Source organism: Physella acuta, unplaced genomic scaffold (assembly GCF_028476545.2).
Source record: "Physella acuta isolate Inbredline_101_S28 unplaced genomic scaffold, ASM2847654v3 ptg001451l, whole genome shotgun sequence".
NCBI classification, from domain to species: Eukaryota; Metazoa; Mollusca; class Gastropoda; family Physidae; genus Physella; species Physella acuta.
Genome location: NW_026732966.1, coordinates 15,710 through 34,189, shown reverse-complemented (window position 1 = coordinate 34,189; position 18,480 = coordinate 15,710). Strand labels below are relative to the sequence as shown.

The following is an 18,480-nucleotide window of genomic DNA, read 5'->3' as shown; positions in this document are numbered from 1 at the left end:
TAAGGGTATCTGGTGTTTTATTACTTCCGTGTAACCCAAATCACCCTCGTACGAGGCAAATATATCCCTGTACTTATTCAGCAATTCATTTAGTTTTGGGTCCTCAGTTTCCGGGAATGTATATGATCGGCCATCCTCTTTCTTCACCTCGGCCGTCACATTGACCGACCTAATTGTTACTTCATTACTGCTGGTATTGCTCAGTTCGATGCACTGTGCCGACCTTTGTACCTCGACGTTCTGTGGTACTCCTACCAGAGTATTAGGCGGTATAAAAATTTCCTCATCCAAAACATTTGCCACTAATCCTTGAACTAGTCCATTTTCCGCTGATGTGTATGTCCGCAGTAACACGACGCCTGCCCTCAGTGCGGCGCCACATGGTTCTATCATCACATCACCATTCACGCTTCTATCACCAATTTGTAATGTGATTGCCTTGACCGTGTTTGCCGGGACTGATATCCTTCCTCTGGTCTTGGCAAACCTGGCCAACTTGGATCCCCGACCTGGTGTGGTCGATCCGACAATATTTGTAAGAAATTCTGGCAACTGGCCAAGAATATTCATGCCCAACAGGCAAGGTATATTTGACACATTTGTCTCTAGGTTGTGTTTCGTAACGAACACCCCAACCTGCTTCAACCTCTGTCCCGCCACCACGACATCCGCCAGAAAATAACCACAGTATGGAATGGTTAGTCCATTAGCTGCCGTCAGGCGCATGCATGTGTCAGACCTCAACCTATGGTCTTTTCCTTTCATCCATTTGGTGTAAAAATTTTCCGTGATTGTCGTCACCTGGGAGCCTGTATCCACAATTGCCTTCACCGCGATGTCCCCAATCGTAATCACCATTTCGGGACAGACTCCCATCATTTTGCTTCTTGGGCCATAACCTCGCCCCTCTGTAGCCTGGCCCTGCCTTACAGAGGACGACCGTTTCCCTGGCAGTACCGTGCCATATGTCCGGGTTGTGAACAGGACAAACAAATTGGTCGACCGTCAGCCGTCCACCGGAGCGATGGACCGGCGGGTCGCGGCCGTCCAACCTGTCTCTGTTTTGTCCCGTTCTTTTCCTGATTCTCAGCTGTTGACCTGCTTTCCAACCTCTCCAATCTTTGGTTAACCTTATCCAGGTGGGCCAACAGTTGAGCCATCATGGTTTCCACCGTGCCGGTTCCCGTGGGTGGGGATTGTTTCTGTTCCGGCACCGAGACTTTGTCCACCGAACAGTTCGATTGGTCCTCATCCTCGGACCTGCGGATCGCTGAGTTCCTGACCTGAAGGAAGGTCAACTGCGGGTCTTTGTGGACCTCCTCTTTCAACTCTCTCCTTAAGATCGGGGTTGCTAGCCCCTCGATGAACTGGTCCCTCAGTAGGCGTACATCAATGTCAGGTGTTTTGCCCTTTACCGAATCAAAGGCCCTGTTTATTCGGTGTGAATACTCCATCACACTCTCCGCCATTCTCTGCTTTAAGCCTACGAACCCCGATAGCAGTTGCGATCCCGACCGTCTCTCCCCAAAGGTCTCCATAATTAGATCCAGCACCTTATCTGGATCTGATTGGACGGTTTTATCGTGGCATTTGACCTCTGCCCTAACCGTCTCTCCTATACTGCCCATCAGCAGTCTTAATCTTTCCTCTGGTGACATGTTTCTCGAGGCCCAGGCCGCTTTGACCTCCTCACTGAACCTGTTGGTTAAAGTTGGATCACCGTCCCCGTAAAATTTGTTAATGTGGGACTCTCTGGGCAGGACCACAATATGGGTCTGCTTCTCGTCCAGAGTAGACATTTTATTCCTTTAGTAAAAAAAAAGAGTTCTTTCTTACCGTGTGTGTATGAAAAAATTTTCCTCGTTCCTCAATTTTCACTGTTCCTGAATGTCCGAATTCACACACACACTAAACACAGTTATGAACTAGGTTGACTATGGGTGCCTAAAGCGGCAAGTCTCGTTGAATTCATCCTGATCGCAGCGCCAAATGTAACGAGACTTATCCTGCTCGCAGAGCCATAATGTAACGAGTCCCCGAGTCTATCCTGCCGACAACGCCAAATGTAACGAGTCTCTGACTACCCTGCCGACAACGCCAAATGTGACCTTCCCGAGTCTAACCACTCATTCCACACAACATTGACCACAGCATAGATACTCGAAGATGCAGGTTCATTATTGATCCTTTTATTACATGAATCAAAGAATGTTTCACAATAATATATTGAATCAAGAGAGATGTTTCACAATAATAGTCTGAATCAACGGACCCCCAACAGTCCTCACTAGGCTTCATCTAACTGAATACACATGTCTAACGTCCTTCTTAACACAATATAACCAACTGGATACTGCCACACAGACTCACTGAGAGAGAGAGACTGACGGACTGACTGACAGACCTTCCGAGAGACAGACCGACTTTCTGAGACCTTCTGAGACCTTCTGAGCTCAGCCGTCGCCTTCCTTATATCCCCTTCATAATCGTACTCATATTCGGTCCTATCATAATCGTAATTGTAATCGATTCTAATCGTTACATCAGACTGTTAATTACGCCGCTTCTGTCGTACAGTCCGATTTTAATAAGCCACCTGCATCCTGTCACATCAAAGTTGACAGACCGTCTTTCGTATCGCTTCCCGAGATATTACGCCTTGGCATCAGCCAACACCTGCACTGTGACGTCAGACTGTAACACGTTATGTCTCTTGGTAACTTCCCCTAGTTACACATATATATATATATATATATATATATATATATATATATATATATATATATATATATATATATATATATATATATATATATATACACTTTGTATATATATATATATATATATATATATATATATATATATATATATATATATATATATATATATATATATATATATATATATCCCCGCCATCACTCACAGGCAGAGTATCTTCCAGGCATCTCTTCGAAATTAAATTTATATAATTTATATAGAAAATAAATACTTTTAAGTCTACCGCCTCCCCCCTCACCCCCCCCCCCCCCCCCGAAAATTTCAAGTGCCCCCTCTCCCCCCCCCCCCCCCCCCGGAGAAAAAAGTCTGGTAGAAACACTGCTCACAGGACCAATTACTCCATTTCAAACACCCCTTGGTCATTACCCCCCAGTACCCACCCCCCGGGTCACCTAACGATATATATATATATATATATATATATATATATATATATATATATATATATATATATATATATATATATATATATATATATATATCCAGTATTCATATTCATATTTATATGTGTCCGTGATTTTTGTGTGGTATGTGTGTGTGTGTATGGGCTCCCTTAAAGTCTATCTGAAAATAAACAAAAGCGGAGGATAACGCCCACGTAACACAACACAACAAAGCGGCGTCTGTGTGCTCTGATGATGGGAGGTTTATTTTTAAACCACCTCGCCGGAGAATGGCGACGCCAGTCAATACAAAGATGCTCACCTCGACTGTTAAACAATGGCTTATGTTAAATCATTATTTCCTCTCCCACCCCGCTCACTTTTTATTTCCTCTCTCGATCTTTCTGGAATTGTCTACGACTAGGTTCAGTCTCAGGGACAAGCAGTTAATTGTGTTATGACCAAGGTGAAGGCTGTGCGGGGGGGGGGGGGGGGGGGGGGGAGGGGAGAGAGAACCAGTGGCGTAGGCAGGGGGGGGGTTAGGGGGGGTCATAACCCCCCCCCCCATAGACCCCTCGGTATATATAAAAAGTATGAGGGGGGGTGCAAATCGAAAGTTTGAGGGGGGGTGCAAATCGAAAGTTTGAGGGGGGGGGGTGCAAATCGAAAGTTTGTCCCCGGGTAAAAATTGGAACCCCCCCCCCCCTTGAGACGATCCTGGCTACGCCACTGGAGAGAACAACAACACTACATGAACTAGAAGAACTCACCTTATTCTCGTCAAAGACGTTGAAGACAAAGTTAGCAAACTTGCTTGGGTCGCCGAACGGGAAAAATTGTTGATAGATTTTTGTAAAACCCTGGGGGGAAAAAAAAGAAACATTTCCGTTAAATAAGTAAGAGAAAAAAAAATCAATATTTTTCAATTAAAATTGAAACAATAAACGTTAAAAGCGACCTACTTTGAATGGTTTTTCTTTAAAATATTTATGAAACTTTCTTTTGTGCATTTTCTGAAGGTGACCAATGGACTTTAATGTCAACGATGTTTACTTTATATAGTTTGTTTAGTGAGGTAAAAACACTTTACGATTTACTTAGCAAAAATAAGCAAAAGTGCTTCACACAATCAACTACTTGTAATAATTTAAGGGTACCAAGGTTTCAGATATAGTATGTTTTGTTGTTTTGGGTTTGTTTTCTAGTGATTTAAAATAAGTTAGGGGTAGTTGTAGAAGATTTTATTAATATGGCTAAATTGTGGATGGTTAATTAGTTGTTAATTAACGTCCTACAAGACTGTACGCTTGTTGGGCGAAGGCGGGAAGTAATGGAGTTAGCTAGTAGTAAACCAATCATATAACTACATAATAATATCCATACATCTAAACGTTAACTTCGGTGCAAACCTACATGTGAACTCGCTCTAACACAAGTACAGAGGCGTAGCGATGGGGGGGGGGGCAGGGGGTACATATGTCCCCGGGCGCCGACCTTAGGGGGCGCCAAAATGGGTTGTAAAAACAAATTAAAATGTCATTTTAGCTGCATTTTTGAATTATAAATAGTTTGGGGGTGGGGGGTGCAAATCGAAAGATTGAGGGGGGTGGGTGCAAATCGAAAGTTTGAGTGGGGGTGCAAATCGAAAATTTGCTCCCGAGGGGCAGGGGCGGATTAAGCTTGGGCGGGGCCCCAGGCTTAAAATTTTTGGGGGCCCCTGATATATATATATATATATATATATATATATATATATATATATATATATATATATATATATATATATATATATATATATATATATATACTATATTAAAAAAATCATGGATTGTTTTAACTTATAGGAACATTTGACACCGATATTTACAAAACTGCTAATTTATAAAGCAGTCAATTAGGTTCAGAGTTTCTTTCAGGCATCTCTTCGGGGGGGTGGGGCGTGAATAAGCGACCAACATGTAGTGTTTCAAACCAACACCTTCGTGAGACTGATTCAGTCCACTATTTGCCAGTTTGTTGGAATTGACCTCCCTGGCTAATGGGAGTCAAACTCAGCCGGTATATCCGTGTCACGATAGTTAGTGAACAGTCATTCACGAATTTATATTGGGCGTGAGAAAGCTGGAAATGCACACTAACATTGAACAAATATAAATATCCATGAGAATATTATGATGTCGTTATAGAACAGACGATAAAGACTGTTGGCACTTGTTTGCATGCAGACGCGAAAAGAAAAAAGATAATTTCAAGCCTCTCTATGTAAGAAATTATTAATAACATACAGAGGCTAAACTAGGCCCAAATAAAACTAGTAAGCACGGCATAAGCGTCAAAAAACCACACCTCCAGCCTCCAACCTCTTAGGTGTCATCCATTTATAAGGCATACAAGAAAGTTGAATTTCCACAGTCGCCCTTTAAAGAACGCCATCCCTGGCCTGTTTCTGTCTAGGCCTAATTTAGGCCTAAATGTCGGTTACCTATTTAGGCCCTATAGGGCCTAAATAGGTTTGCCGCAACATAACTATCCATTGAATTGGGTTAAAATAACACGGGTACTACCGTATTTGTTTTTAGGTCTACATTTTTATGCAGCTTTGTTTTTGTTATAAACAATACAGAGTATGATTCAATGAATGTGATGTCCAAAAGCCATCCCCACCTCCACCTATACACCGTCCGCACTTTTTCACAATTGTCTAAAGTTTTAGATCCATAAGTTGATGATTTCTTATATTCTTACGATAAATCTTTCTTGACGCCAACGAAATTACAAGCTAATTAATTAGGCCTAACTGTTTGTGGCATATTTAGATATTTTTTTTTATTAAAAGTTTCGAGTTTACAATAGGGGGTAGAACGCACGACTGCTGACCCAAAAGTCCTGAGCTCTAATCCCAGGTTCATATCCAAGAACACCAAACACAGATGGGTACCTAGATCAGTCTCAAATTTTAAAACTACTAAAGGAAGCTAGGCATAAATCTAGAACTGATCAGAATGTCTCATTTTTTGAGAACTAAATATGTGAACTCTACCTAATATTCCCTAAGCTCACCAGGTCCTGATGGGCAACTAAGATATTAATCTAAGGAGTTTTAATCCAAATAACTAGATCTGGATATCCTGTACCTAAAAAAAAATAATATCCAAAACATCATTTCTAATGACAAAAATGTAAAGCATCTTTCATACATTTCTTAGTAGTGTAGTGGGTAAGCAAAAACGGCCAGGCAATTTTTCATTGATTGCTAAGGCGGGTCAATAATGTTGCTTGTCTGGATGCTTGCTAGTGAGACCTAATTCAGCATGTAGATCCTATGCCTAACATTTGTATTATTTTAATGTTTGTTACCACCTCGCTACACAATCTGACTTAAAAACTTTCAAGTGCTGTGCATTTTTCAAAAGGCGTCAATCATAGACTCATGTGTCAGAACTCGACCGCTATTTAAACTAAAGTGTGTTCTTGAATATTAATACATTGGTATTTAAAAAAAAAAACCAACAATTTAGCTTTAAAGGGAAATCTACTATGATTTTAAAAGGAAATTTTGGGGCCCCTAAAAATCGGGGGCCCCTGGCTGCAGCCCTCTCAGCACCCCCCTTAATCCGCCACTGCCGAGGGGGGCGCTAAATTGAAAGTTTGTCCCCGGGCGCTGGGAAGGGTCGCTACGCCTCTGCACAAGTACCAAACATGAACTGAAACAACTGAATATTAGAATCATTAAAGCCAAATTTAAACCGTACCCCGCTTTGACCAAAAGATGATACCACTTTACAACTAACATCTTACCAAAATACTTATTAGATAAAACTGTTTATAAAAGCAGGTCCGGGACATTTTAGGATGTCCCTGAGTTCACCCAGCTCTATTTGAGTACCTGGCGTGAATGTGGGAAATAAAGACAGACGCGCATCCTGTCCATAAATTTCCCCCCAAACAGCAGAGGTTTTAAAACAAAGAAATAAACATCATCTACCGGATGGATTGTCAGGTTGCAGAGAGCATTTGTAGGGGGGTGGGGGGTGCGACCATAAACTTTGCTCCTATTACAGCGGTTATTAAAAAATAAGATTGGCTGTTAAGTATCAAAGAGTAATTAGAATTGGGTTGGGGTTGGGAGGGTAGGGCTGTGGGATCCAGACAACAAACTTCTTTTCTATACAGAGGTTATAAATAAAATGAGCCGTATGGTTTGAAAGGGTACTAGTAATCGTGTAGTAAGGTGATTGCAAAAAACAAATCAATATCCATCGTAACGATTGTAAGGTCTGAGATGGTACTAGTCACACGTGTAAGATTGTGATTGTAAAAACAAATCAACATCCACCTTAACGATTGTAAGGTCTAGGCAGATACTAGTCAAACGGTGATTGTAAAAAACAAATCAACATCCACCTTAACGATTGTAAGGTTTGAGATGGTGCTAGCCACACGTGTAGGATTGTGATTGTAAAAACAAATCAGCATCCACCGTAACGATTGTAAGGACTGAGAAGGTACTAGTCAAACGTGTGGTACGTAGATTGTAAAAACAAATCAACATCCACCGTAACGACTGTAAGGTCTGAGAGTGAAAACAAATCACACCAGTTGGCGGTGCCTTAACTCCAGCAGACGATCACCTCCATCTGGAACATCTCAACACGTCTGCTGCCTGGTTATGTAAGAGTTCCGCCTGCCCGTCATAGACCTTTACTTGTTGGTGTAACGTTTCAATGTAAAAAATACATTTCTGTTAGATTTATCTCCCTTTGGCTTAACTGCGGGTTAGACATGTAAAATTCTAGATTAACGGTTCTCATATTCTGGTACCTGGGGTGGGGTGGGGTGGGTGGGTGGGGGGGGGGGGGTGATAAATAAACTGTATATCACTTGAGGGGAGCGGGACAATAGTTGGTGAGGAGATGGGGCGGCGAAAGAATAGTTGGGGTAAAAGGATACCAGTTAAATAGACTCAAGTAGTTTCCTGAATGGTAGAAATAGGGGATTATGATTCTAACACAAACAACATTTATTTGTAAGTCATCAGCTATTTCGCGTGAACGATGTATAGTTGAATTCATGAATTATGTAAAACAAAAACCCAAATGATCACAAAGATTTGTTTCCATTTTTTTCAAAACTGTGATCTTGAAAAATGTTTTAATTATATTCAACTCGGTAAATGCTTGTTCCTAATGAAGATATAACGAGCCATTTTCTCTACTGAAAAATGCGAAAAGCTTTAAAAAACATTTAAAGATAATTAAAATAAATTGAAGCTCAAAATTGTGTCTTGTAATTGTAAAATAGATAGGGGAGAAGTGTTTTTATAAGAATAGACTGCATAAATCTTGTGTACAGTTATATGGGGTAAGGATGGGTCTAACTTGCTTAGTTTTTACTTTCTCGTATATACGAAGTATAGAGAAAGTATTGTAATCGTGCACAAAAATCAATTGAAATTTTAACAATTTTCACCGTATTACACCTCAGTCCTTCATCACATCCGAAGTATAGAGGACTTATTTTAATCGGGCAAAAATTATCAATCCAGATTTATCAAAATTAAGAGGTTTTATGCGTTATCCAGTCTGGAAAACTGGGCTTTGCAATTCTGTCCGTATGTCTGTGTGTCTGTGTGTGTGTGTGTGTCTGTCCGTGTGTAAACACGATAACTTGAGTACCGTTACAGCTAGGTTCATGAAATTTCATATATAAGTATTTTATCAAAATCGTAGATCCGTATCAACTTTTGAGCGATTTCCGATAACCGGAAGTGGTACTTTTTTTACTTTGAATTTTTCAAAAACCTATAACTTGAGTACTATTTCAGATAGATAAATGAAATTTCACATGTAAGTAAAAGATCTAATTCTCTACCTTCTGTTAAATTTTGAGTAATTTCCGTTGACCGGAAGTAGTAATTTACGCTACTTCCGATTTCTCAAAAAACGAATGTAAATTTTTAAAGAACTAATAATATTGCGCGCTTTTATGCACTTTTTTATTTGGCGTTCACTTGGTGTGCAATTCTTTTGTCTACGAGATTTTATTCTATTTCTAAAACTTTAAGTATTTAAAATGGATTAAAAATCATGTCTATAGCCCGAGTTGCCATCCCCTGTTGTTTTATATAAGAATATTCGAGAAAGTTTAGGGGAGATCACTCCCGGTTTATTTAAATATAAAATGTGAAAATCCCTGATATCTCGGTAAAAATGATCAATTACGTAGTGCTTTCATTTACCTCTATCTGTGATGTGCAGTGTACTTAGAGTGAAGATTAACATTTGTTGAAATACGCTTTAACCTCAGTGTGCATTGCACCAAGAAGCGCGCCTATTAGAGGCGTAGGGAGGGCGGGGCGGGGGGTGCGGGCCGCAACGGGTGACACCATTTAAGCGGGCGACACCAAGGCAAAAAAAATTGCAAAATGTACAGAAGAAATGTGCTTTTTTTACCAGTTCCATTAATAATTAATTAAAGTTAAATAGTCTTTAAAGCACACAGCGACATTTATACAAGGGAGTGACACACATTGTTTGTTGTTTTTTTTTTTTGGGGGGGGGGGGGGGTGACACTACGAAGTGCCGCACCGGGTGACACTCAACCTAGCGACGCCACTGGCACCTATACCACAGTTGCATTATGTGATTGAAAAAATACAGTGCAATTATTGCATGATCTTATGGTTATTTTCACACGTTGTCGTACTGAAGCACTCTTTTCACATTACATTTTTTTAAAAAGATTACAACTTTGAAAAAAATAACATGTATCGTCAGCTTTGGACGAATGATGTTTTCAATGGGGGGGGGGGGGAGGTTCGCACTTAGTGGCACAATTTGGAGTGTGAGACCAGGTCGACAAAAATTAAAGTTTACTGTCAAAACAATGTTTATATTAGCTAAACAAACAAAATACTAGGAAGAGAGGAATAACATCCGAACGATATTTGCAAAATTGTTGCAAGGAGGGCGGGGGAAGAAGAGGGGGGGGGGGGGGGGTGATACACTATGCTACTGCACCGGATGACACCTGACCTACTGACGCCACAGGCCCAAATCAAGGGAACCGCTCCACAAAAAAACAGGCCAGAAAATGTAGATATCACATTTATCTAACAAACGTGAATTTTACACAAACAGAAAATAAGATAAGATGATTAAATAGACTGAATGTCTATCATTTTGATAAAGCGATGGAATTTTTACATGTTTTAGCATACGATTCAAAGCAGGTAGAATATGCATATATTTATATATATATATATATATATATATATATATATATATATATATATATATATATATATATATATATATATATATATATATATGATAGCAGATAGACTAACTTCATTCAAATCTGACTCTACGAGTTTTGACTGTAGAGTCTTAGAATTTTTTTTCACGTCAGGTTTCAGTACTGTTTTAATTCAAAGGCTATTCTACAATGTATATGGTATTAAGGTATTTAGAGAGCCATTTCTGGATAGATATGACTACTTGAAGTAGCAAGAATAAACTTTCCACGTCCAGCTGTTATGTTATGTTAGATAGGAACTTTAAGGTGAATTAACAGCGTGCATATAGGCAAGCCTGCTGTACTGTTGGCACTAAACACACCTACCAGTTACTAAGTGTATAAACAGACTTGGCAAATATGTAGTCATAGTTACTCGTCCAAGAATAATATTTTCCTGTGGTATTTGTAGCATCTAGGGGTAGGGTTAGGGGGAGATGTAAAAGGTGGGGGTCAGGGGGTAAAGTTGAAGTGGGGGAGGTGGTTATGGTATTGGCTGTAGTGACAAGAATAAGGTGCTGTCAGTGAAATCATTGAGAAATGGTGGGAGCTGTGATATCTTAAATACAGTGAGGATGGTGGTGGTGGTGTTGTGTTACGTCATAGTTGATGTTGTAGGTAGAACGTGGATGGAGATGGGTTAAGGGGAGGGGCGTTTTAATGACAGGGGAGGTGGTGGTGGTGGTGGTGGGGTGTTACGTCATACTTGATGTTGTAGGTAGAACGTGGATGGAGATGGGTTGGGGGGGGGGGGGTGCGTAAAAAGGTATAAGTTGTTCGGATAGATGTTCAATGTTGTCGCAGGGACAAATTCGTTGGAAGCGTATGGACAAACTGCTGCCAGTAAAGAAGCAAAAGTTGGAAGCGTGTAGACACGTCTGCTGCCAGTGATGGAACCAAAGATGACAGTTGACTGACAGATGTACCTTCAGGCACGTCAAAACACGGAGTTTGGGATTTATCCCCCTTGCAAGACCTGTCTAAAAATAGCTCATCTAATAACTACTCACCACTCCCAGAACGAAAAATTTCCCGAATGAGCGAAATCTGTTTTGACATACAGAGTAAAACGAAATTGTACATTTTACTTAAATAATGTATTATTTAGACTTGCATACTCAAACACTGGATTTTTTATTTTATGAAAAACACTCATGCAAAGTTTTTACCACAATACTCAACACGTAAGAAATCAAAATCTTCTTTTCTCGATCGTGCCCAACACACATGGGATAGGTGAAGTAGAGTTTCAATGACCTCGGTATATGAAGGGTAAGTGTGGTCAGCACTAAGCCGTCGCTTTTGTTTCCTTAACGCGAAGCAGGTACCCATCAGAGCTGGGTGGACTCAATGATTTCATATAGACGCGGACCTGGGATTCGAACTCGAAAGTTTTCAGTTAGCAGTAGAAAGCTCTATAAACCAACCACAACATCTCTCAACCAAAAAATTATTTTAATTTTAAAAATTGTAAAATTGTACAAATCGTTAATTCTTTTTTTTTAAAAATCCAGTCACGTGATTGATGACAATTTGACTCGCTAATTTAAATTTAGGACAATTAGAAGCTAAAAACATTAACGTGTTTATAATTACAAGTAAGAGAAGGACAATGATGGAAATCTCTAGCTGGCAAATAGATAAACGATTCTGTCATAGTGTGTGGGAAGACAAGGGCTCGACACACGCGAGATTCTTGGTTATGTTATAAGGGCAAGATGTGTAGTACGTCATGTAGGCACGCGATTTGAATTGGTTTCGTCTTTAAAGGGGGGGGGGGGGGGGGGGGGGTTAATGTATGCTTTGTAATTTATTGTTTTGTTGCTTTTTTTACAAAGGTATAATTTTTCGATTTTAACTCTAATATGTAAAAAACAAAAAACACTGATTTTTTTTATTTTTCAGGTTGCATTGTGCATTTTTAATAAAAGATGACTAATATAATATGATAACAGTTAACTCATTCATTAAGTCAAACAATGGGCAGTGTGGTCTAGCGGTAGAACTAACAATAACGAACGCGAAAGGCCTGAATTAGGGTTCTAGTAGTTAGGACGCGTCTGTGTCTATCTAGTTTCGATAGGTTTATATTGCGAGTCGCGGAAAATAAAAACATTTGGAAAACTATCGTTTCACCAGCCGAGGCAGGTGCGACGCCTGGTCGAGGCGGCTACAAATAGGAGTTCAGAGTTTCTTCCAGGCATCCCAACGAAATGAAATTTATATAATTTATATAGAAAATATACACTTTTAAAAGTGTCCGCCGCCCCCCCCCCCCCCCCCCCCGAAGAAAGTCTACCGCCCCCTCGAAAATTTCAAGTGCTCCCCCCCCCCCCCCCTGGAGAAAAAAGTCTGGAAGAAACACTGTAGGAGTAGTGATTATAAAATTATAAAGCTAGATCCAATTTTTTGTAAACGCGATTTGCGCAATTAATTAATGTATGTGAGATGTGTTATAATCCACCGTGTTTGAGGCCAGTTCAGAAACTTTAAAAGTTTTAAGTGGTGAATTTATGATACAAGTAACCTGCGTTAACCCAAGACCTCATGCCCTTACATTAAATACACGCTCTATTGGTACATACCACATACCGGTAAATTGCTGGAAACCGTTAAACACCGTGGTATACGACAAAATTAATATTTTATTTTAAATATCTAATCCCAACACATTTTCTCACCTAAATACAACCCCCTTTAAAAAAAACCCTAACATTAGGACGAATTAGAAAGTGAAAATATTGTATATTTTATCGAAGAGTCGCTCGGGTACTAAACATTTGGGCCATGTGTCGTTCAGTGCACCCGTTACATGATATTTAAACTATTTACAGGACAGGAGAGAAAATTTACGTTTATCAGATGATTGTTTAGTTTGGTTCAAAGGGAAGATAATTGCATAAACAATTTTAAGTGACTTGAATGTCTTTAAAATTCAATTATAACTTTCGTTCTCACTCTTTTAAAAAAATGAATTTAGGAAATAATTTGTACAACTATCTCGCACTTAGAAACAACGTTTACCTTTTATTCACATCAATCAAGATATTTTAAAACATATTACATTTAAACTATTTAAATGTAATTATGTTTATAAAAACGCGTTGGCCTTCAATTATTTTCTTCGGTGTAAGAACGGATGAATCTAGATATCATTAAATTTAGTGCAGATTTTTTTGCAGTTTAAAGTAAGTACAGTATTACGTTTGAAGTTAACTTAATTAATCATTGCATTTTTAAAAAAAGAATTATAACTTTAATACTTGAAGGCTAAAGATTAATTAATACATCGACCTTGGAATTTTTTTAATACGGTTATTATGAGCTCCAGCTTTGGTTTTCTACACACTTCACCGTAGTGTATCACCGTAATGTATCACCACGTGACCTTCTTGAGTCACCACCACACGTGTGTAGTGGCCGTGAGAACCTCAACACCACATACACTATTTTAAGAACCACTCTTGAAGCATAACACCACACACACTATTTTGATAATAGCCTTGATTATCCATAGACACTATTTTGAAAACCACCCTTGAATCATCACAACACTTACTAGGTTGAGAACAATCCCTGAAGCATCACATCCCACACACTATTTTGAGAACCGCCTTAAATATCCATAGACATTATTTTGAGAACCACAATTGAATAATCTCACCCTACACTATCTTGAGAACCATCCTTGAATCACCGCACCCCAAACATTATCTTGAGAACCTCCCTTGAATCGCCACAGAAACTACTTTGAGAACCACACTTGAATCACCACAGCCTCTATACTATTTTGAGAATCAGCACTACCTAGACACTAGTTTGAGAACCACCCTTGAATCAGTACACACCATAGACACTAGTTTAAGAACCGCCCTTGAATCAGTACACACCATAGACACTAGTTTGAGAACCGCCCTAGACTCACTAACCACCACAGACACTAGTTTGAGAACCGCCCTAGACTCACTAACCACCACAGACACTAGTTTGAGAACCGCCCTAGACTCACTAACCACCATAGACACTAGTTTGAGAACCGCCCTAGACTCACTAACCACCATAGACACTAGTTTGAGAACCGCCCTAGACTCACTAACCACCATAAACACTAGTTTGAGAACCGCCCTAGACTCACTAACCACCACAGACACTAGTTTGAGAACCGCCCTAGACTCACTAACCACCATAGACACTAGTTTGAGAACCGCCCTAGACTCACTAACCACCACAGACACTAGTTTGAGAACCGCCCTAGACTCACTAACCACCACAGACACTAGTTTGAGAACCGCCCTAGACTCACTAACCACCACAGACACTAGTTTGAGAACCGCCCTAGACTCACTAACCACCATAGACACTAGTTTGAGAACCGCCCTAGACTCACTAACCACCATAGACACTAGTTTGAGAACCGCCCTAGACTCACTAACCACCATAGACACTAGTTTGAGAACCGCCCTAGACTCACTAACCACCATAGACACTAGTTTGAGAACCGCCCTAGACTCACTAACCACCATAGACACTAGTTTGAGAACCGCCCTAGACTCACTAACCACCATAGACACTAGTTTGAGAACCGCCCTAGACTCACTAACCACCATAGACACTAGTTTGAGAACCGCCCTAGACTCACTAACCACCATACTCCTCCACTTTAAAAAGTAAAAAATCAGGTCAAGGACTCACACAAATTTTTTTGATGAATGGCTTCAAACCATCTGACACGCCACGCTCTAAACGAGCTAATTGGCTTAAAATCTTAACCCAAATTACCCCCCCCCCCCTCCCGTCCATCTTTACCTCACCCACCGCACTCTAATCCCACCGGTGTGATTGGTTAAAGCATATCCAACTGTTTGAGTAAGTTGAAGGATGAGCTCCGAAATAAGAACATTGTTGTTGTTGTTGTTTTTTTTTGTTGTTGTTGTTGTTGTTGTTTTGTTTTTTTTGTTAATTGGGTATTTGTTAATTATGTGTTTTATTAGGGCGCTGTGACGCCAAGGAAATCAATTCTAATGAAATAGAAACAGATTGAAGATTTAGAATGAAAACATTTGGAGAAAAAAAACAAAAAAGCTTAAATTAATCTAGCAAGATAAACAACTCGGTTCCCCGTGCTTCAATTAGGCCAGGCTTAAAGTTTCTGAAGCCTGCAGAATCGGTACCGAGATTGTTAATAATTATCTTTTAATTCTTTACAGTTTTAGCGTCCACTATTTTAATCAATTGAAGGCATGTTACGTGTATTTATGTATTTATAATATCCATCGTATGAATGTGTTTCATATCGTTGACGAGATGAGACGACAAGCATATTAAAAAACTCGGGTGTGTTTATATTTATGTAAAAATTTAAACATTATTTTCTCTTTTAAATTTCGACTAGAAATATAAAATATGTTTTTTAAATATTTTTTTTTAAAAACAAAAGCGAGCCTGTCCGGGAAAATCCGTTTAGGTTTCTTGTATGTTTTCAACTTAAAAGGATTTATCCGCTAGCTGTTTTATGGAAAACCTGCTGGAAAATTTTGTTAAATCAGAGATGGTGAGGGTTTTTTTTATGGCCACAGGCTACTCATCGTTGACGTAGCTTTGTCAATGTAGCAGATGTGCTACTCCCAGCCTTTGGGGGTGGGAGGGGGTGGGGGGTCAGAGAGCGTTAAAGCAGATGATCTGATATTATTATCTTCTAAAAAAAATTGTGTTTCACTTCTTGTAAAAAAAAAATTAACAAAGCCAAGAGAAAGCAGGATAAAAAATAATCTGATGGCAACAATATTGTTTTCAGCGCAGAATTTCAACTCCTATGCCAAGCATTGAAAACATTATTTATGCAGCGTTTCTTAAAAGGATTTCGTTGAAATTGTTATAGTTTGAAATATTTGTTGAGTTGAACAAAAAAAACATTTTTTTTACCTCTATTGCTGTTGTGAGATAAAATTGACTGATCTTTACTGAGCGTTGTGTTTAGTAGACTAGAAAACACTAAGATAAAATTGACTGATCTTTACAGAGCGTTGTGTTTAGTAGACTAGAAAACACTAAGATAAAATTGACTGATCTTTACAGAACGTTGTGTTTAGTAGACTAGAAAACACTAAGATAAAATTGACTGATCTTTACAGAGCGTTGTGTTTAGTAGACTAGAAAACACTAAGATAAAATTGACTGATCTTTACAGAGCGTTGTGTTTAGTAGACTAGAAAACACTGAGATAAAATTGACTTATCTTTACAGAGCGTTGTGTTTAGTAGACTAGAAAACACTGAGATAAAATTGACTGATCTTTACAGAGCGTTGTGTTTAGTAGACTAGAAAACACTAAGATAAAATTGACTGATCTTTACAGAGCGTTGTGTTTAGTAGACTAGAAAACACTGAGATAAAATTGACTGATCTTTACAGAGCGTTGTATTTAGTAGACTAGAAAACACTAAGATAAAATTGACTGATCTTTACAGAGCGTTGTGTTTAGTAGACTAGAAAACACTAAGATAAAATTGACTGATCTTTACAGAGCGTTGTGTTTAGTAGACTAGAAAACACTAAGATAAAATTGACTGATCTTTACAGAGCGTTGTGTTTAGTAGACTAGAAAACACTAAGATAAAATTGACTGATCTTTACAGAGCGTTGTGTTTAATAGACTAGAAAACACTAATATAAAATTGACTGATCTTTACAGAGCGTTGTGTCCAGTAGACTAGAAAACACTAAGATAAAATTGACTGATCTTTACAGAGCGTTGTGTTTAGTAGACTAGAAAACACTAATATAAAATTGACTGATCTTTACAGAGCGTTGTGTCCAGTAGACTAGAAAACACTAAGATAAAATTGACTGATCTTTACAGAGCGTTGTGTTTAGTAGACTAGAAAACACTAAGATAAAATTGACTGATCTTTACAGAGCGTTGTGTTTAGTAGACTAGAAAACACTAAGATAAAATTGACTGATCTTTACAGAGCGTTGTGTCCAGTAGACTAGAAAACACTAATATAAAATTAAATGATCTTTACAGAGAGCAAGCAAGTTCTCCAAGAGTCGATGAGTGTTTGACCGAAGACGAAAAAATACGCTTAAAATTTGTACTGAACAAAATAAATCAATTAAATCGTTCTGGGCATAGAATCAAATTAACTCTACTTCATCTATCATACGGCTGGGCATAGTGCTGACCACACTATCTCTTCATATGCCGAGGTCACAGAAACAAGTGAACGCTACTTCACTTGCCCTATAGACAGTCAGGTTTGAAATGGAACTTTACTTAACTTTTACATCTATCATCAAGTCTTAAATTGTATTATGCATTGTATTAAATATATAATCCAGGTTTGAATATGCTACAAGATGTTCGTCTTAACAAGTTTAATATTCCTTTTATCTATTCGGCTGAATATAGGAAGAAAATATAATATTCTTACTTTATAAATAAAACCGTTTGGTGCCAATGTTCTTGAAAGTGATTGTTCCAAAACATTAATCGATGGGGGTACTCTCGACGTTCACCGCCGTTTTTCGTGGTCGGGCCAGCCCGTAATGAGAGATGACACGGACTGGCGCAGGAGGTCGTGAAAGAGACAAAGGGTGGGATGTTGTTGTTGAGTTTAGTTGAGTCATTGCTGATGCTAGCAGGTTTCCTCCCCCACCCCCTTCTCACCTGAATCGCCTGGCCTGGTATGTAAATGTGGGGAAAAGCCGTAAGGGAATGCCCTATTGTACGAGAGGTTAAGTCAGGACATAGAGCCCTGCACCTCGACAGGACTATTTTAGGAGGGGTAGACGGCAGACTTTGGAGACACTCGGACACGGACACACTGACTCGGATAGCTGGAGTGAGGAGACGGATATGGGGCGTCTCTGTGAGCTAATGGAAAGCCACGAGATGTCTGTACTGTAGTAGTCTAGGATAGACCGTTAGGGACAAGTAGGGAAGTCGGACTAAGGATATATAATATAATATAATATATATATATATATATATATATATATATATATATATATATATATATAT

General features: G+C 39.2%; 1 protein-coding gene across 1 annotated transcript in view; it reads right to left on the bottom strand.

The window, feature by feature from the left end:
* The window catches only part of LOC131927955 (neuronal calcium sensor 1), a gene marked incomplete at its 5' end in the record, with an annotated part of 62,493 nt that overhangs the window by 29,738 nt on the left and 14,275 nt on the right, over positions 1 to 18,480 (bottom strand). The window contains one exon of the mRNA XM_059283836.1: positions 3,932 to 4,021. Within this exon, the coding sequence (XP_059139819.1) occupies positions 3,932 to 4,021 (90 nt within the window). The remainder of the gene's footprint in view (positions 1 to 3,931; positions 4,022 to 18,480) is intronic.